General features: G+C 42.2%; 1 protein-coding gene across 9 annotated transcripts in view; it reads right to left on the reverse strand.

Annotated features, from left to right (window-relative positions):
- Positions 1–1636: 1636 nt before the first annotated feature.
- JADE2 (jade family PHD finger 2) overlaps positions 1637–21841 on the reverse strand; it is a 144829-nt gene continuing 124624 nt past the window's right edge. For 8 of the 9 annotated variants that reach the window (XM_030573632.1, XM_030573628.1, XM_030573631.1 and 5 more), the window contains 2 exons: positions 18968–19096; positions 1637–7226 (listed from right to left, as the gene is read on the reverse strand). In XM_030573632.1, coding sequence (XP_030429492.1) covers positions 6340–7226; positions 18968–19096 — 1016 coding nt within the window. In that variant the 3' untranslated portion in view covers positions 1637–6339. The remainder of the gene's footprint in view (positions 7227–18967; positions 19097–21841) is intronic. The other variant, XM_030573633.1, reaches the window with a different exon arrangement.

The following is a 21841-nucleotide window of genomic DNA, read 5'->3' on the forward strand; positions in this document are numbered from 1 at the left end:
TTTACAGCCAGTGGGTCTCTCCAGTGCTGGCTGGCAGAACATTACAATATTTTTTTGTCCTCAGTATGGTGGTTCCTAAATATTATCTCCCTAAACAACAGCCTTACAAGCCATCACTGTGATCTGAGTCTGACCGGCAGCGGTGTCTGCCTCTCTGCTGATGGGGATTTGCCCATCTGGGGGGGTGTCAATATTTTGCACTATGGAGACACTCCCAGGTCCCAGGTGTTGGCCAGGTGTGTCTTTATTCACATGTATTTGATGGGTAGGTTATATTTCCTCTTAGAGAAGGCCATCAGGTCAGTTATCCATGTCTTCATGGGCTGAAGACTAGATGATTGCAATTCCATGTGGAAGTTATAGCTGACCAGAATATGGCTGGGCACACACATAGCATTGATAGATATATGGAGTATATTGTCCCTGTTCTTCATAGCTTACCCGGGTGTCCAGTTACAGGTCTTGATTTTGCTCAAAGCCATACCTGGTTTGGGGGGTGTGTGTCTAGATTTCTGAGACCACTTTTCCTAGGTACTACACTGATAATTGAGATCAGCTGGGATGTGATAAGATTTGAACTCACTAGGGGCATGGTGAGGCTTTTAGCTCTAGATTACTGGTCTCCCAGAACGCAAACCTGTTGCCGTCATGGCAGCACATCCATTTGGAATGACCAACATTTTAAGTGTTCACTAATTTTGGATGTCTCCGTTTTGGAATGCCCAGCAGAAGGCAGGTGGGGCCTAATTTTTAGAGGTGCTCAGCTACCACAGCATTTTTTTCTTGTTGGAAGTTGTCATATTACTATTATTTGAAACCCAAATAGAATGCAAGGGAAAATCATCATTTTAGAAATTCTTAAGTTTTATGCCTTGGTTTCTATAGCTATAGCTATAAATAGCAAATGGAAGATGACATTGTTCCCTGAGTGTGACATTATCCTTGGTTTGAGAACCTTCTTCTTTGCAACTCCTGTCAGTCAGAACTATTTCCTCAGATACCCCCATCTTACTACTCTCTGTCTCTTCTCAAATCTCATCTGGCATCTCCTTTCCACTGCCTCTTAAATACTGTCTCCTGCTTCTGTTACTATATCCCCAAATGCTTTGCAGATGTTTGTATGCAAGACACTATAGTAAATAAAGTATTTTACTGTTGTCAATGGAAAAATAATCACAAAAGGGGATAGAATGTCAGCATTCAGAATGTTCCCTCCTCCCTCGCTCCCCTCCAGGAAAAGCAGCAACCTTGAATACCCTGTTAATTCACAATGAATACAAACAGATCCCACACTTCCTTAAAACATCGATGAAGCCTTTTGCAACTCCTCCCCCAGAGCAATAAATTACAGAGCTGACAAGTAAGCCATTCCTGTTGCGCTCTGTAATGGTTAACTTATGTTGGGTGATGGCAATCTATTGCTCATTGAAAGTGACGGGCAGTTACAGAAATATACCATTAGGGAACTAACAGTTTACTAACCCTAACAGAAACAAATGAACATCATAGGTGTAGTACAAATCAAATCCTTCTAGTTACTAAGGTAGGGGGACACTTGGAAGACACGAGTCCTTTGATACCAAGGTGAATTTGCTACCCTGGAACCTGTTGACTACATAATACTCAAACAAAAATGTACACATAAAACACTGCTTTATTGACTGCATTTGCCAACACATTGAGGAATGCAAAGTTTTCTTCATAAGCAATGGGCCATGGTCCCAATGTGTATTAAAGCATACACTAAATCTAAACATGATGAAAAGAATGGCAGACAGAGCTATTGCAAGGCAACACAAACAGCATGCATAATACAGTCTCACACGGAACAAATTTGATACATTATATTGCTTTAAGGATTAACTAACATGGAAAATGTACAAAAAGGAGAAATAGGTTTTTGCATTAATGAAAAATACATTTTTTCTCTACAAAGGAATTTCTAATACGAGAAAATAAATATTGCAACATAAGCCAAAAATAATTTAAAATTGCTCTTTTCAATATATTTCAATATTTCTCTTTTATATTAACAAATGGCACATCACGTTCTTTGAAACAAAGAAAACAGAAGGATTTCTCCTCCCGCGACATTCATATCGTTTCCTGTAACTGATGTGAAGCGGGTCTGTTTCGTGTGTGGAATGGAGCAAAGTACATGGGAATTTCCTTAAAGAACAACCAAAATTAACACACTGCCCTGGCAATAGACAGAGAAGCTCCTTTATGACGAGTTGCCAGTCCTTAGGCTGATGTGGATAACACAAGGATGAGTTCATGAAAATATTAACAATACAAAAAGTGAGAGAAATCTGTTCTCTCGCCCTTGTGTTGAAATGGCTAATTCTCTATTGTGCTTTGAGGGAAAGTATCATCCAAATATTAGACATTTAAAAATAAAAATAAATAAAGGTGCAAAATATCCCAAATACAGCTTATCCAGAAGAGCAAAATTATATGGGGTGAAAAATGAATGTGGGAACTCAGAATTGTCTTCAGGAAACGCCACCGGGCACCAATGCTTTAACTCTAATTTGGGTTGTTCTCTATGAATTAGAAATGAGCGTTGATCAGAGCCTACGTGCATCATCACATTAACCCACAAGTGTGGTGGTGCTTTTCAAAGGAAACATGTCCCTTTTACAGTGCAAATATCAACTCCTGCAGTTATATATCATCTTAAAGACATTTGTTTAATAAAATAAACCATTATATTTTTTTCTTTCTAATCATTTCAAAATACATTTACAAAACATCAAAAATATTTTCCTTGTACATTTTTCTTTCCTTAATTATTAACATTTCTGTTATGAAATAAGTAGGTGGCATAGGAACAAAGGGCGTGTGGAGTGTTTCTTAGGAACCAGGTGTCTAATGACTGAATATAGTAGCTAAGTTTCCAGGGCTTTCGTGGGGCCACTGGAATGGCTGTGAAATGGCCTTGGTCCTGATTGGAGGTGGGGTTAGATCTGGCCTCCTGCCCACAGTGAACATCTCTGTCCTACCTTTCCCCTGCTGGAAGCCACCACCTCTTCCCTGATAACCTCTTTCCTTGTTAGCCAGCCAGCCTGCTGTCAATTCTCATGACCTGGGAAGTAACAGGCGGCCAGTGGAGGTCTGGAGATTTCCTAGACATTTTGAGCAAAACAGCCTCTGTAAGTCTATTTTAGTGTGGCCCCCACTAAATGTATGGAGTAGAATACTGTATGGGCACCTGTACATGGACATCAATGGGGCAGTATGGGTGCAGCTGGGAACATGCCTTAGCCCTCAAATTAACTCTAGGGCTCTTCTGTTAAACCAGGACACTCTAGGGATTATTATTACTGGTTCTAATAAATCGAAGAATCCACTCAAATAAATCCCACAGCAATTATACAAAATATCAAAAGTTAACTCAAGCCAAAAGACAATGGATTCAGCATCTACATACAGTACCGAGTGCTCTACTAGAGTGTGTACACCAGACATGTTCTGCCACTGCCTGGTAATACTCTTCTGGATTCTTCTCTCCCAGTTATTCTGACAAGCTCTTCTCTGTTAGTTTCCTCTCATTCTCTTGTTCTTATTTTACATACAAACAGGCCAAATTTGGCCCTTATGTGTGCAATTTTATTCCCTGATCACAAATCACAATGCCTAGAGTCTTGTGGCTGTTTTGAACTTTTTTTTTTTTGGTTTTGAACTACTTCCTGATCACAGTAACAATGGAGTGTATCACAGTGCTGCATCGGAATCAACAGAAATATGGTGCCACTTTCATTTGGTTGTTCTTTAAAGTCTATCCCATTTTGCTCTCCTGTACTGAGCAAGCAAGGAATGCAGAAGCTAATGAGTGAAGCTGTGTACAGTGAGATTTGTGTCTGTTTTTTTTTTTTTACCATAGTTGAAGTGAAGCACACGGAAGCAAGATTCATTAAAAGGCAGCATATTGATTATTGTTATGACTCTTATACTAGGATACGGTAGCTAAAGCTAGCAAGCCTGATAAGATAAACTAAGTCCTATTTACTGTATTTAACATTATCTGAACATTCTGAGCCTTAATTAATGAGCAGACTTTAGTTTCCAACCTCAGAGGATTATGCTAATTTATAACAAAGTTTTCAGGTGGTTCCTTTTTTTCTCTTCTTTTTTGATAATAATTTCTATAAAATTTATCAAATGAGGAAAACACCCAGATACATTTGGTTTTAGAGTTGATTTTTTGGAATTAGCCAATCTAATTAATTTCACTGCAATCTGATAATAATTTGATAAGGACTTTTGAAGATTTAAAAACACCAAGATAGTCAATTTTCGGAGTCACAGAATTTAAAGAAAGCTCAGAGTCAAATGAGTAAAAAGCATCAGAAATCAAAACAGCAGGATGCAGCCTCAGTGACAGAAGCATCCCCGTCAGCAAGCTTGGAAGCTAAATACCTCAGTTTTGTGTCATGAATGTGTCTCTAGTCCTTTGTTGCTAAATAACTTCCAATTTTTCCAAATGACATGTTTCCGGTTTCTGGCTGTGCTGCTTTACAGTCAAAATATTCTTTGGCATACACAAAATTATTTGACTGATTCATCTGTTTTTTTGTTTAAAGTGATGGGTTTTACCAGTTGCAGAAGTGTCCCAGGTTTTTATTTTTAAAAAACAACAGAAAAAAGTTTCAGTGAATTCCTTTTTTGTTTGTTTGTTTTTTGTTCCCTGAGCTCACACTGGGGTCACTCCAATAAAACATGTAGTACGATTTAACTGTGACCTTTGAAGCCAAAACTGAAATAATGGTTCATTCAAGTGCAAACATGGAAATTCGCCTGACTCACAGGTAACATGGGCTTTTAAACAACATTTAAGGCTTATAGGGGACATTTTATGCATTAAATTATTATAATATTTATAATGTCAGCTTTTGTGAATCACCCTCCTACATCAAGTCAACAGCTTGTAACTAGGATTCAAAGAATAAAAAAAAGGATGGAGAGGGATACATTTATTGTTTTAGTTACAGTATTTAGTAGAACAAAAAAATGATAAAGGCAAATCATTTATTTTCCTGGAAATGACATTGCATTTAGACTGAGGGCCAATTGTCCACTCTTGTGCATGGTGAGTTTACATGTACAATAGAGCCCTGCGCGGGACTAGTACTGAACCTTGCAGTGGGACTCGGATCTCGAGGGTCCCACTGCCATAATAGCAGAAGCAAGTGGGAGTGGGTGTTGCAGGGCAGGATGGAACCAGAATTAAAAATAGTCCCACACAGGGCTCGAATGTACAGCTCCCAGCACAGCTGAATGTAATTTCAACCATTAAAGATGAAGTGCTGGCATCAGCTCTTTTGATAAACTGATCTGATATTTTACAACCCTCCTGTTTTTGAAGACATTTTCCCCCTCTCCATCCTGCTCCATTTTGGCCTAAATGTTTTGGTAAAGGCTAATGAATTAACCTGAGTAAATCACTTAAAATTTTCAAATAACCTTAAAGGATTCAAAGGACCTCCAAGGTTTACATTACATCAATAAATACCCAGAGCTAATCAGGAGGAATATTTGTAGATAGCGCTGCAGCTCTAACACAGATATGCATCTCTTCTATCTATTGAAAGCCTTTGATGACTGTTTACAGTGCTGCCGACTATCTCTGACAGATGTAGTGGCAGGGCTAAATCTTGGTTCTTGGCCCTGGGACGGATTCTGATCAAACTGGAAGGTGAGAAAAAACAAAGGATTTAATAAAATATAAATAGAATGTTGTTTTCCTCCACTCATAAGTGCTGTCTTCAAATAAGCTCTTTGTGCTTTTTTTTTTTTAAATTTTTTTGTTTTAGTAACGCTTATTTTACTTCCTTGTGTGCGTGCGCACATACGGACAGATAGTGACTTTTTCAGTAAGTTGTGTGTGTAGGTGGTTCTCATAGTACCCCAATACCCTGACATACAGGGCGAAAATCCCAGGCAGAGCATAAAATCTGTCTTTAAATAATGCCCATAAAACTATCATCCCTGCAGAAACAACGGATACTGGCCAAATTAAACTTCTTTATTAAGAATCTAGGAAGTCTTGCTCATTGCCTGCAAGCACAAGTACCTTAATATGCACGCTTGCATTTCTTTTAATTGGGATATGCAAGTTAACTAAGAAGGGACAACTATTGTTACAGTAATCTATGTTGGTGATGGTTACGCTGTATCTCAGGCATATAGAGAAGAGAAAGACAACAGTGCTGAATTTTAAACTATATATACAAATTAAAAAAACCCTTTGTTATGATACCAGGCAAAAATTGAACATGGCAGTTGTTACTGGGTTTAGGCTTCATAGAATTGTCACAGTTGGTAAATCTGGTGGAGTTACGATGCCAAAATACTCATTCTGACAATATCCTCATTTCCTGAATCTAATTGGTTATGTTGCACTCTGCCACTTCCGGATTCCATGTCGGAGTCGCTCATTTCTGCATCAGAAAAGTAGCCATCAGTCTCATTGTCAAAATGATGCAAGATGACCTTTGCCTTTTCACTGACTGGAGGCCCGTTAACAGTGTCAGGCTTCTGGATCTGTGACCTCCTAGTCCCTCTGCTTTCCTTTGGTAATTTGAACCTCACTACCGTTTTCGGACTACCTACCGAGTCAGGCACTTTAGTCAGAGAACTGGACTCACACTGAGTACAATTCACTGTCTCCTCCTCATTGCTTAAGGAGCTTCTCAGACACAATGAGGCATGAGAACCATTTGCTTCTAGAACAGGATGTGAAGATCCCTTCTTAGCTGTCTTTTTTATTTCACTGGCCCCTTTGCGGTCCATGTGAAGTTTCGCCATTCCTTTCTCTGATTTGCTAGGTCTTGCATCATGGGTGAAGGGCTCTGTGGTATCATCTGATAAGTTATTTGTGTTGTTAGTCCACTGATTTGAATCCTCCTCTTGGTGACTCTTGAAGATTGTGTTCAAGTCATTTCTTGACAGTTTTTTCTTAGTGTTCATTCTCATTTTGTTTTTAACTTTCTTTGTTGCATCACTATGCTTGAATGGTGACTTCAAGGAATGATCCATCATAAAACTTAACAAGGTCTCTTCATCTTGTAAAAGCTCCTCTGAAAGGCCTGGAGTGTTGTCTTCATGGTGGCCATTGTTCAAGGACCACTCACTCATTGCCATGTTCTCAGTGGTAATCTGAACTGACTGGGCCAACCAGCTATTGAAGAAGGTTCCATCTATGGGAAAGGAAGTTGACAAACCTGTAAAAATAAAAAGGACAACTGTCTTAGAAATCAGAATCATTCAGTTTGTGCTTTGATTGTAAGAGGCATCTATGCAGTATCAAAACTATAAACTGCAGTAAGGAACCTGGAACAGTTCTTTGGTATTCGGCAAACATGGAGGGGCTCCAGTGTCTATTGTAATGCACCATACAGCAAGTAATGTGTGAGTAAATGGCAAGCATACTTTACTTCAGGTAATAATGGTCAATTTGAGGTATTCTTATACCTTACATGACAGTGACCTACTGTCATAAACAGATAGCTAAGGGTTAATGTCTCTTTCACCTGAAACACCTGACCAGAGAACCAATCAGGAAACTGGATTTTTTCAACTTGGGGTGGAGGGAATTGTGTCTCTGAGTCTTTTGTCTGCTTGCCTGCTGTCTCTGAGCTTTGGAGAAGTAGTTCTATTTTCTAGTCTTCTGTTTCTAAGTGTAAGGACAAAGAGATCAGATAGTAAGTTCTATGGTTTCTTTTCTTTGGTATTTGCATGAATGTAAGTGCTGAAGTGCTTTGATTTGTATTCTTTTTGAATAAGGCTGTTTATTCAATATTCTTTTAAGCAATTGACCCTGTGTTGTATCATCTTAATACAGAGAGAACATTTGTATTTTTTCTTTCTTTTTATATAAAGCTTTCTTTTAAGACCTGTTGGAGTTTTTCTTTACTTCAGGGAAATTAAGTCTGTACTCACCAGGGAATTGGTGGGAGGAAGAAATCAGGGGAGAGCTGTGTGTTGGATTGCTAGCCTGATTTGGCATTTCCTCTGGGTGAAGAGGAAAGTGCTTTTGTTCCAGGATTGGGAACGGAGAGGGGGACTCACTCTGCGTAGTTTCACAGAGCTTGTGTCTGTGTATCTCTCCAGGAGCACCTGGAGGGGGGAAGGGAATCAGGATTATCTCCCTTTGTTGTGAGACTCAAGGGATTTGGGTCTTGTGGTCCCCAGGGAAGGTTTTTTCAGGGGGACCAGAGTGCCCCAAAACACTCTAATTTTTTGGGTGGTGGCAGCAGTACCAGGTCCAAGCTGGTAACTAAGCTTGGAGGTTTTCATGCTAACCCCCAAATTTTGGACGCTAAGGTCCAGAATCTGGGAATAAGGTTATGATATGGTGTAGCAGCGAGTGGGATATAGACAGAATCCAGAAGCCAGTAGGAATATTATATTTTTCTTTTCTCTGCTAAGGGCTTTTTAGCAGAGAGAAACAGTTTGGTTTTAAAAGGGAACCAGAGAGAATTTTTTTTTCTGCTCTCTCTAGCAGTTTGTGGTTTGCATGTTAAGCGAGAAGACTGTTAAGGGTCTTTTGTCATGCAATAGCCCTCCCATTAGGAGGCAAAGTACCAGCACTTATATGCATGCAAATAAAGTGGTTTTTCTGGTTTCCCTTCATTGAACATTAGCTAGAGAGAGAGAAAGGAAAAAAAAAGTACTGTTGCTAGGCAGACTCCAGGAGGGAACAGAGCCTGCAGTTCAAAAGAGAAACACCGGAGGGCACCCCAACACAAGAAAACAGGAACCATGTCTACCAGGACAAAAATGGAGGCCGAAGACCAATTCAAGGAAGCTGAACACAGGCGAGAGATGGAAAAACACAAACAGGAACTAGAAATAAAACAAAAAGAGATGGAGATAAAAGAAAAGGAAGAAAGCCTCAAACTGGCAGCCTTCCAAAGAGAACAGGCAGCCCAAGAGGCAGCACACAAAAGAAAACTAGAAGAAGAAGAGGTGGCCCACCGCCGAGAAATGGAAAAGCACCAAAAAGAAATGGAAAAGCACCAAAAAGAAATGGAAAAACAACAAAAAGAAATGGAAAAACAACAAAAAGAGAATGAAGAGAAGGAAAAACAGAGAAAACATGAACTGGAGATGGCAAAAGCTGGGCTGCATGTGCCAGCCAACCCTAACAACCCGGCGCCAATTATTACTCCACAGCACAGGAAATTTCCCACCTACAAGGCAGGTGATGACACCGAGGCCTTCTTGGAAAATTTTGAAAGAGCCTGTCTTGGGTACAGCATCCCCGAAGACCAGTACATGGTAGAATTAAGGCCACACCTCAGTGGACCTTTAGCAGAGGTGGCAGCTGAAATGCCTAAGCAGCAAATGAATGACTATAAACTTTTTCAAACCAAGGCCAGATACAGGATGGGGATAACCCCAGATCATGCCCGTCGGCGCTTCAGAACCCAAAAGTGGAAACCAGAGGTGTCATTTCCCAAACACGCCTACTACATTGCAAAAAACTATGAGGCCTGGTTAACAGGAAACAACATTCAAACCTTGGAAGAAGTGAACCTCCTCATACAAATGGAGCAGTTCTTGGATGGTGTTCCTGAAGACATCACACGGTACATACAAGATAGAAATCCCAAAACTATCGCTGAGGCGGGGGAGATTGGAGCCAAATGGATGGAACTGGCAGAAAGCAAAAAAGCTACTGTCAAGGGGAACGATTACCCCAGGGGGCACACAGACCATAAACCCTACAACCGAGGACAGCCAAAGACCCTCCATACCACCCAAGTAAAGCCACAGATACCCTACTCTTCAACCTCACCAGTCTCCAGTAACTCACCTCGGCCCAGTGACCCATCAGATGGAAGATGCTTTAAGTGTAATGAACCGGGACATATCAAGGCCAACTGTCCCAAGAACACCATGCGAGTGCAATTCATTACACCACCATCACACCAAAGATCCCCAGGCCCGGATGCCTCTCAAATACCCTTGGAGCGAAGGGAAAATTTGAGAGTGGGCGGAAAGAAGGTTACTGCGTGGAGAGACACGGGGGCACAAGTGTCAGCTATCCACCAATCCTTCGTTGACCCCAAATTCATCAACCCAAAGGCCAAAGTTACAATTTACCCCTTCATGTCACAAGCTGTAGACTTGCCTACAGCTCAACTGCCTGTCCAGTACAAAGGCTGGTCAGGAATGTGGACTTTTGCAGTCTATGACAATTATCCTATCCCCATGCTACTGGGGGAAGACTTGGCCAACCAGGTGAGGCGGGCCAAGAGAGTGGGAATGGTTACCCGTAGCCAAACCAGGCAAGCTTCCAGACCCATTCCTGTTCCTGAGCCGTCCACAGAGGCCCCGTCTGTGTTACCAGAGACCCAAACAGAGGTAGTGGACCCGGATTCCATGCCTACCACTGAAACAGCCACAGCACCTCCAGTCCCAGGCCCGGAACTGGAACAGCAACCAGCACCAGCAAGTGCAACCACATCTTCAAACTCAACGCCAGAGGGCATCAGCGAGCCAAAACTGGCAGAAGCAAAAAACAGCCATACCCAAAAGGCTCAGCCAGAGCCTGAAATACCCTCAGGTGCACCAGCGGAGAGCGGTTCACCAGCAACGGAAACAACCCCATCACCTACATCGCTTCCAGAGGGACCAAGCCCAAGTCCACAGTCTGAGGAAGAACTGGTGACCCCAGCCTCAAGGGAACAGTTCCAGGCTGAGCAGGAAGCAGATGACAGCCTTCAGAAAGCGTGGGCGGCGGCACGGAGCACCCCACCGCCTCTCAGCTCTTCTAATCGATCCCGGTTTGTTATAGACCAAGGACTTTTATACAAGGAAATTCTTTCTGGTGGACACCGGGAAGAATGGCAGCCGCAAAAACAGTTGGTGGTTCCAACTAAGTACCGGGAGAAGCTCTTAAGCTTAGCCCATGATCATCCCAGTGGCCATGCTGGGGTGAACCGAACCAAGGACCGGTTGGGGAAGTCCTTCCACTGGGAGGGGATGGGCAAGGACGTTGCCAAGTATGTCCGGTCTTGTGAGGTATGCCAAAGAGTGGGAAAGCCTCAAGACCAGGTCAAGGCCCCTCTCCAGCCACTCCCCATAATTGAGGTCCCATTTCAGCGAGTAGCTGTGGATATTCTGGGCCCTTTTCCAAAAAAGACGCCCAGAGGAAAGCAGTACGTACTGACTTTAGTGGACTTTGCTACCCGATGGCCAGAAGCAGTAGCTCTAGGCAACACCAGGGCTAACACTGTGTGCCTGGCCCTAACAGACATCTTTGCCAGGGTAGGTTGGCCCTCTGACATCCTTACAGATTCAGGGTCTAATTTCCTGGCAGGGACCATGGAAAAACTGTGGGAAACTCATGGGGTGAATCACTTGGTTGCCACCCCGTACCACCATCAAACCAATGGCTTGGTGGAAAGGTTCAATGGAACTTTGGGGGCCATGATAAGAAAATTCATCAACGAATTCTCCAATAATTGGGACCTAGTGTTGCAGCAGTTGCTGTTTGCCTTCAGGGCTGTACCACATCCCAGTTTAGGGTTTTCACCATTTGAACTTGTGTATGGTCACGAGGTTAAGGGGCCATTACAGTTGGTGAAGCAGCAATGGGAGGGGTTTACGCCTTCTCCAGGAACTAACATTCTGGACTTTGTAAGCAACCTACAAAGCACCCTCCGACACTCTTTAGCCCTTGCTAGAGAGAACCTAAAGGATGCTCAAGAAGAGCAAAAGGCCTGGTATGACAGACATGCCAGAGAACGTTCCTTCAAGGTAGGAGACCAGGTTATGGTCTTGAAGGCGCAACAGGCCCATAAGATGGAAGCATCATGGGAAGGGCCATTCACGGTCCAAGAGCGCCTGGGAGCTGTAAACTACCTCATAGCATTTCCCAATTCCTCACTAAAGCCTAAAGTGTACCATGTTAATTCTCTCAAGCCTTTCTATTCCAGAGACTTACAGGTTTGTCAGTTTACAGTCCAGGGAGATGATGCTGAGTGGCCTGACGGTGTCTACTACGACGGAAAAAAAGACGGTGGCGTGGAAGAGGAAAACCTCTCAACCACCCTGGAACGTCTGCAGCGGCAACAAATCAAGCAGCTGTGCACTAGCTTCGCCCCATTATTCTCAGCCACCCCAGGACGGACTGAACGGGCATACCACTCCATTGATACAGGTAATGCTCACCCAATCAGAACCCCACCCTACCGGGTGTCTCCTCATGCCCAAGCTGCTATAGAACGGGAGATCCAGAACATGCTACAGATGGGTATAATCCGCCCATCTACCAGTGCATGGGCATCTCCAGTGGTTCTGGTACCCAAACCAGATGGGGAAATACGCTTTTGCGTGGACTACCGTAAGCTAAATGCTGTAACTCGTCCGGACAACTATCCGATGCCACGTACTGATGAGCTATTGGAAAAGTTGGGACGTGCCCAGTTCATCTCTACAATAGACTTAACCAAGGGGTACTGGCAAGTACCGCTAGATGAACCTGCCAAGGAGAGGTCAGCATTCGTCACCCATGCGGGGGTGTATGAATTCAATGTCCTTCCTTTCGGCCTTCGAAATGCACCCGCCACCTTCCAGAGGCTGGTAGATGGTCTACTAGCTGGACTGGGAGAATTTGCAGTTGCCTACCTCGATGATGTGGCCATTTTTTCAGACTCCTGGCCCGAACACCTACTCCACCTGGAAAAGGTCTTTGAGCGCATCAGGCAGGCAGGACTAACTGTTAAGGCCAAAAAGTGTCAAATAGGCCAAAACAGAGTGACTTATCTGGGGCACCAGGTGGGTCGAGGAACCATAAACCCCCTACAGGCCAAGGTGGATGCTATCCAAAAGTGGCCTGTCCCAAGGTCAAAGAAACAGGTCCAATCCTTCTTAGGCTTGGCCGGATACTACAGGCGATTTGTACCACACTACAGCCAAATCGCTGCCCCATTGACCGACCTAACCAAAAAGACCCAGCCAAATGCCGTTAAGTGGACTGATGAGTGTCAAAAAGCCTTTACCCAGCTTAAGGCAACGCTCATGTCGGACCCTGTGCTCAGGGCCCCGGACTTTGACAAGCCATTCCTAGTAACCACGGATGCATCTGAGCGTGGTATAGGAGCAGTGCTCATGCAGGAAGCAACAGATCACAACTTCCATCCTGTCGTGTTTCTCAGCAAGAAACTGTCTGAGAGGGAAAGTCACTGGTCAGTCAGTGAAAAGGAATGCTATGCCATTGTGTACGCCCTGGAAAAGCTACGCCCATATGTTTGGGGACGGCGGTTCCAACTACAAACTGACCATGCTGCACTAAAGTGGCTTCATACTGCCAAGGGGAACAACAAGAAACTTCTTCGTTGGAGTTTAGCTCTCCAAAATTTTGATTTTGAAATTCAACACATCACAGGAGCTTCTAACAAAGTTGCTGATGCACTCTCCCGTGAGAGTTTCCCAGAATCCAGTAGTTAAAAAGTGTTCTTAAAATGTAAAAGTCTGTTAGTTATATACTTAGTAGTATATGTAAAGGTGCATGTGTTGTATTAATCTGTTTATTTTCAAGTTCTAGAAGGAAATTGCCGCCAGTGAGCTTCCCCACTGTCTGCAATTTGGGGGGCGTGTCATAAACAGATAGCTAAGGGTTAATGTCTCTTTCACCTGAAACACCTGACCAGAGAACCAATCAGGAAACTGGATTTTTTCAACTTGGGGTGGAGGGAATTGTGTCTCTGAGTCTTTTGTCTGCTTGCCTGCTGTCTCTGAGCTTTGGAGAAGTAGTTCTATTTTCTAGTCTTCTGTTTCTAAGTGTAAGGACAAAGAGATCAGATAGTAAGTTCTATGGTTTCTTTTCTTTGGTATTTGCATGAATGTAAGTGCTGAAGTGCTTTGATTTGTATTCTTTTTGAATAAGGCTGTTTATTCAATATTCTTTTAAGCAATTGACCCTGTGTTGTATCATCTTAATACAGAGAGAACATTTGTATTTTTTCTTTCTTTTTATATAAAGCTTTCTTTTAAGACCTGTTGGAGTTTTTCTTTACTTCAGGGAAATTAAGTCTGTACTCACCAGGGAATTGGTGGGAGGAAGAAATCAGGGGAGAGCTGTGTGTTGGATTGCTAGCCTGATTTGGCATTTCCTCTGGGTGAAGAGGAAAGTGCTTTTGTTCCAGGATTGGGAACGGAGAGGGGGACTCACTCTGCGTAGTTTCACAGAGCTTGTGTCTGTGTATCTCTCCAGGAGCACCTGGAGGGGGGAAGGGAATCAGGATTATCTCCCTTTGTTGTGAGACTCAAGGGATTTGGGTCTTGTGGTCCCCAGGGAAGGTTTTTTCAGGGGGACCAGAGTGCCCCAAAACACTCTAATTTTTTGGGTGGTGGCAGCAGTACCAGGTCCAAGCTGGTAACTAAGCTTGGAGGTTTTCATGCTAACCCCCAAATTTTGGACGCTAAGGTCCAGAATCTGGGAATAAGGTTATGTCACCTACACTGTCCACCACTTAGAACATTGCCCCCAGATCGGACTTCTATGAGGACTGAACCTTGGATGTTTGGATCAAAAAGCATGAGCATTGACTGCATAAAGGACTAGGCCCAACAGCCAAATTATATTTCTCTATGTGTGGTATAGCCACTAGAAGGGGGGACAAAGACCTACAGTGTGTTAGGGCAGATTATATGGTGTTCAAGACAAACTACACACAGAACTTAACCAGCAAGGCTGAGAGGATTGTGAAGGCTGGGTGATTGGGGAGAACAGGACTGAAACACCCTGGTATCTGGCCACACAGGATTATTACAGTTCTTTCAGCTATAGTGCTAACACATGTGGGAAACTCTGAAGAATGGGCAGCAGATGAAGGGCTGGATGAATTCAGCTATGAGAACTCTATTTCTACAGGCTGCTGCTTTGGGTTGATGAGAGCCCTAGACAGAACACTTACATGAGGGCTGGGGTAGAAACACCCTCCTGGCATAATCTTTATATGGGTAGTTAGGTAAGGAAGGTCTTTGGCTGGATTCTTGCCTTCCCCTTTGCTGGGAAAACACAAACAACATCACTGGTTCTACATACTATGTTTTAGCTTCTTAAACAGTTATTCTAATTTTCTTCTTCAACTATATGGGCACTGATAGCTGGTTAGGATCCCACCAGTGTGAATGTAACATTATCAGAACCAGAATAAGTGAAAACTGGTGATCATGCTTATGATTAATAATTCTAGAGAGCCCCAAAAGTATGTTTCATAGCACAGACACAAAGACATGGGCCTTGCCCCAAAGAGCATACCACCTACCCGAGATATACAATAGGATGAGTAGGATTTGCCACACAGCTCAGATCATCTGGCCTCTGTTACTAGCTAGCATCCAATGCTTCAGAAGTCAAACCCCATCCCCCATGAGATCTCTCATCATTTTTGGAAATGACGGACAGAGTGGGAAAAAAACTCCTGCCTGATCCTTCAGATGCTCCATGAGTACCCTGAAGCATGTGTACGATATTCCTCACCAGAGATGCATAACTATAAAAGTTATTAATGGTCATAAAAATGAGAACTCTTTTCATATATTATCCGACTCCCCCATCCGTGGCAGTGCATTTTGAAGGCTGATTATATATTGCATGAAGAAAAGTTTCCTTTGAGTGCTGTAGATGTATTCAGTATTCTTATACTGGAGTGGCCCCTTAGTTCTCTTGCTATGGGGCAGAGTATAGAGGAGAGACCAACTGGTCATGCTGGTAAGCAATCCATTAAGTCATAAGGTAAGACCCAAGGTTTAATGTGTAGTATATGTCAACTGCTCTATATTAGATATAGTATTAGCTTCCTCAAATAAATATCTGCCTTGGATCATTCATTTTGACTGCCTGTGGCTCAGATGCTATCGCAGAAGTACCTCTGAGCTTGGACTAAGCAAATATTAGTACAGAATCCTTCCTCAAATTTAAAAAGGCTGATTGACTTTAACATGCAGTTGTACAGCCATTGCACACACATCAAAACAGGAACAGTGCTGACAGCATTTCATATTGACTTTGAGGTTTCAAATGCTGGGCTGAAGTCTTCACTTAGTCTAACCTCTCATTGAAGTCAGTAAAAAATTGGGCTAAGGACTGCGTAAGAACCTCAGGATTTGGTCTGCTGTTGTTATGAGTATTTACTTATGATTTAGCCAAATTTCTAAAGACAGGCAGTGATAAATGTCTATATCACATGTGATGTCATTAAACAGAGAGCGATTTTAATCTATTCCCAGCAGCTCTGAAATAACACTGTAGACACTCCTATTCTTAAGCTGTTACTTTTCATGTTCATATTACTGCAACGGACTGGACTAATTTTATCTGATCCTAAGAATTTGGTAAATCCTTATAGAGAACGAGATTTGCACCTGGAGACAATTACTGGATTATGCTATTTAATTTCTTGGAGAAAAGTGAAAGTGTGATAAGTCTGTGCTGTAAAAAACCAGGTCCGTGCAACATGGACCTACTGATCTTCAAAATCACGCCTAGTAAAGTCCATGCTATAGAGTTCTTTTGCCTTGAGTCATATCCTGCCATTGCTGCTGTAGATGGATTTTCCCACTGGACACCGGGTAGACTGCATTCATTAGGTACAAAAGAGACTGGCTAAACTGGAGCAAGAACGATCAGCGGGTTGGAGGGATTGACTGATGAGGAATGTTTAAAGCAGCTAAATGTGTATGATTAAGTGATAACAGAAGGGCGCAGGCATTAGAGCCATACTTGAAAGGAGTGAATTATTTGGAGTAGCACAAAGAGGACTAACTAGAAGTAAAAGAGGGAAGAATTTCGTTGAAAAGCTTCCTAGTACTGAGCTTTGCCTGCATGTGGAATAGTCTCTCAAGAGAAGAGCTGGAGGTCACCACTACTCAGAATTTTTAAAAGTAGACAGATAAGTACCTTTAAAATGTATGGGAAGGGACACTTCTGCATTGTTCTAATTGCTATGACTGAAACCCACTGGAATTCTACATTAAAATCTGGTCTCACTCATGTGAGCAGTTGTAATGATGCTCACTGTGTATTATGGTAACACCCTGTTAAATAGAAAGATCTGCTGAGTATATTCCTGCAAAATGTCTCTAACGAAAAGCTCCCTGTTGTAATGATTGTCTGGTTTCAGATATTTACATGGCAAGGGTTTGTGAACTTGTTAATACTCTCTCAATAAATTGTAAAGAAATAACAAAAAACATTAGTCTTGCTTATAAAATGGATGAGAGAAGAGCAGATTTTGGATGTGGATTTTTTTTTCTCTTTTTTAAAAGGAAAATACAGATGCATTACGGAGAGGTCAGTGGGACTGTGTTGTGGAGGAAGCAATTCATGTCTACAGTTGTTATTCTTGTGAGGAGGTTTGTATCATGCATTGTTTTAAAGATTTCAACACTTTTTTTTTTTAAATGATGGCAGGACACGTGGCCCAGTATCTCCATTTTACAAGGAGTAAGAACACATTTCTGCCAGGTATCAGCACAGAATTAATTATTTGATTTAAATCAGTTGCTGCTGTAGGTGTAGGATATGCTTAAGGGGGGAAAAAAATGAGTGTTGCAGACAATAACTAAAATTTACAGGGGGCTTTTCACAACATGTCAAGGCATCATGGGAGCTCTCTCAAGGGAAGGACTTTTGGGTCATTCTAAGCTAGCAGAACAGGACAGCTGATCTAAATAGTAACAGAGAATGTCCTTCATTAAGTAAAATTCTTCCTCTGAAGCTTCAGTTTCAGACTTAACAAATTGTAAGAAGAAACAAAACAGGATTTTATATTAACAGAAAAGGGAGAAGAAAGACAGGTGAAAGCCCTTGCCCCCACTCCAAACCCCTCCCCCAGAAGTTCTTTCCCCCTCCCAGGCCCAGGGAGTTATTTTTATAGTGTTCCCTGGCTTTCCTCTGAACTGCTGATTAGGCTGTCAGTTCCAGTGGTAGGCCATTACACCTGTGGGAGAGCTGAACATAGAATTAATCCCTTGCTTGCTGGTGCTCAAGTCAAGCTTCTGCACCTGGGCACAGTAATCTGACACAAGGGGGGTTAGAATTAAAACTGTCACTTAATCAACATCAGAAAGTAGAAAAGAGATCAAATTCTACAAGAAATCATTTGTGGTTGCTAAGGGAATTGTTGAAAAAGCCCTTTCTCTTTAGGTCTTTCCCCCTGCTATGTAGCAGAGGGTCATATTTGATGGGGGGCTTGGAGATGTGTTACATATCAACATAATGCACAGAATCACAGTAATGGGGGCAGAATCAGGCCCTTTATGCTTCTGCCATGGAAAAAGACTGGAAATAGTGCTGAGAAAGCAGTGCCATTTTGCATCCATCTCCTGGCTGGTCTGGGACTGCCAGCAGCAGCCACTTGGCTGAACTAATTCCTGTGATGGAGGGTGCACAGAAGAACAGAGCAGCATGCACTGAACTAAAACACATGGCCCATGCAGTTTACTCACATGCAGCAGCAGGATGTATGTTGCAGACTATGCAGAGAATGAACACTATACTAGAGTGGAGAAGTCAGATTACATTACCAGAAAGTAAAATCACTATTTCTCATTGCAATATTCAAATGCATTTTTCCAGCTGAAGTTCAACCCTTCAGCCTCATAGCTGAGTACTTCATAAGCTTTTGTGCCACTAGCTGACAGTCTACAGACAAAGGACCCCATCTACAGTGTCAGGGTGAGGGTTAGTGTACTTCGGTCCCTCCAGAACAGGGCAGAATCAGTATAAGGAAGCTGACACAGTTAATGCCCGTGATGTAACTCCACTGTGGCTAAGCAAGAGAGCCTAGTCTCTAGGGCTATCTGTGGCATTAAGCACTACATTTAACACTCCCCCACCCCCAAAATAAATTAATAAGGGAAGCCTTTGGAATTCCTTTAAGTCTGTGACTTTGGCCTCTGCACTCAGTATATTGCAGTGCTGCGTTCTCATAGTCAGACTTACCCAGCTGTCCCAAGACTGAGTCGTTCCCTGGTTTCCTTTTTTCTTTCTTCTCAGGACTACTTTTTCTACCATCTCTTCCTTTTCTTTTGGGGTCACTTTTCTTTCCCTTCGTTCTCTTCCCAGTTTGTTCTGTTTTTTTTTTTCAAATAAAAAGAAATGTGAGCTCACGTAACCAGGGAACTTGATGATGAACACTTTGGAGCATTCAGGAGCACAGAGATAAGGATGAAATTAAGAGCTGGAAGAATCCTTGCTAATCACCTTCTGTGAAACAATACCAAGCTCTAGTGCAAATCTGGGTCAAGAGTTGCACAGGAGATCGGTGTACTGCCATTTTGGGCAAGTGGACACTACAGAGCTCAAGATTAAGGAAAGGTTTTCAGTCTCAGAGACTGTATAAAGAAGAAATTTGGGCTTTGATCCAGCAAAGCACTTAAGCAGAAACTGAACTTTAAACACACGTGGTTCCACTGAAATCACTGGATTGCTCATTTACTTAAAATTAAGCACTTGCTTAAGTGCTTTGCTGGATCAAGGGCTTTGGGCACCAAGATTTCAGTCCTGAGAATGCAGTGTTTATAAACCAAACCCCTACATATGAACACCCCAAAAGACTGAGGCAGTTCCAAACTTTACAGCTTGTTGTATAATGCAAATTTGCAATGTAAACTACAGGCAAATGCAAAGTGCTTATCAACCTACTCTTCCACAGCTGGTATAAGGTCGCAAAACAAGTTTGACAAAGATCTTATTGGGAGCATTTTTAAGCAGACCTGTCTTGATTTGATCTTTTGGATATAACAACTACCCTTGCTTACACTGTATAACAATGAAAAAACAAAACTCTAATACCTAAACACTGCAAAAAAGCCAAGTAAACCCAGTGGGAGAGACGTGGCTATTGAAAACTGCCTACTGAAAAGCAGGAAGATAAATCACAGCTATTTGGACATTCAACTAAAAATCAATATAAACTAAATGGTTTTGCATATGTACTGGATTTATTCTTCTTGGGGGAACAGGATTAAGATGTACCCTCTGAAAAGAACAATTACTAAGTGAAATACTCAAAGCTTTTTATATATATAATCTTCACCTGCAGAAGCTCATGCTAAATCTCCTACTACCGGCAGTGGGGAAAGAACAGGGCCCTAAAAGCAAAAGTAGGAGCCTGGATGGCTGAAGGAATTGTAAATATGATTTCTAGCTTTCCGTAATCTGATCATCAGCTTGAAGCTGACCCAAGTTGGCACTGACCAAAAGTTATTACTATGTGATGGCTGTAAAATGACAACTGAGCAATAATTCTAAGAGATCTATGCAGTGATCGGTGGAAGGTATCAGCTTCATATAAACCACCATCAGATTTGTTAGCAGCCTTAGCAGAGAGGCCATGGAGGCTGAAGTCTCCTCTCTCCCTAGAGGTAGTCTCTCTAGGTTGAAATATAGTGGTGGAATTTGCATTACAGCTGCCTGAGAATATCTGAGGGTCTGGATTAAGAGAAGATTTACATTTCCAGGATTGCCAATCCAGGATCTTTCATGAGCAATGGACTTACTGAAAGACAGAAAGAAAGACAGAAAGAAAGAAAGAAAGAATAAACAAATAAACACTGATATAACTTAGATAATGTTTTCACCCCTCAGCCACGAGGCCGAGATACTACAGTCCAAGTAACTCCAGAAGACTGGGGAAGTTACAAACAGACACATTTTTCACTTGACTTACAAATAAAAATATGACTTTGTTTAGACATCACAATGGTTCTAAACAGAAATATGAATGTTACCTTTTCAAAAGGAGCCTGTCAAAATAACAGCCTCATTTCCCAGTCAGGAGTCAACTTTACATTTCATGCAAGATATATATGTGAGATAGAAGAGGGGTAGTTTTACCTGGGCAATTCCCAACAGTTTTAATAAGAACCTCCTGCCTAAATGATCGTTCATCAATGAAAGGAAAATACAGATGCAGTTATGAGTTTTAGTAGGAGACCCTTCCAAAAATACAGCATGCCAAACGTGCCTATGGGGTATCTCCACCAGGTTGTGTTGATTAATTGCCATGCACCATAATAATTAAGAACTGCATTCAATCGAGAAGAGTGATACGGATTTCTTGCTTCCTCCCCAAAAGTTATTGATATGTCGGCCAATGAAATCAAGTGTCAGAGGGGAGGAAATACTGGTGAGGAAATATTAGGAGACAAATGTTCTCCTCCACTTTCAAATCATTTCGTGCCATAAAATTCAACAACAATTTTTCCAAGAGGCTGGTCCTACCAAGGGCTGATAATCCTCCACTGCCCCTGTGGTTGACAGCAGCTCAGCAATTTATGGAGGCCAACAGCATTTTACAGGATTGGACCCTAAAACGGTGCCTCTCTTGCACCACAATGAAATGGAGAGTAGTTACTGTCACATGAAGCAACTCTACTGATCTGGCTCGTAACACTACAAAAGGCTGTCCTACTGTCAGAAACAAAGCTTAGCCTGGGAGGTCTCAGGGAAGCATACAGATGTCTGAGCTACCGTGTGCCAACCTGTGTAGTAGGAGAATATGCAAATAAATGGTCTCAGAACTAACAACTTTGAACTCCAATCCTCTCTGTACTACGAACCATCCTAGCTACATGGGGAAGCACTTGACCTCTCTTGAGGGAAGCTATTATCACTGATTTATTCAACTCACTTATTAGAGCTTCATTTTGGCACTATCCTTCATTCTCCTTAGCTGAACAAAGCTGTGGAGATCGGCATCTCATGGCTTACTGTTCAGACTGGCTTAATTTCCCCCATGGAAATAAAATCATGATGAAGTGTCCATTTGAAAGTTATTCCCATTTATTTAAACCAAACAATAAATACTGCTCA

Source organism: Gopherus evgoodei, chromosome 8 (genome assembly GCF_007399415.2).
Source record: "Gopherus evgoodei ecotype Sinaloan lineage chromosome 8, rGopEvg1_v1.p, whole genome shotgun sequence".
Lineage (NCBI taxonomy): Eukaryota > Metazoa > Chordata > Testudines > Testudinidae > Gopherus > Gopherus evgoodei.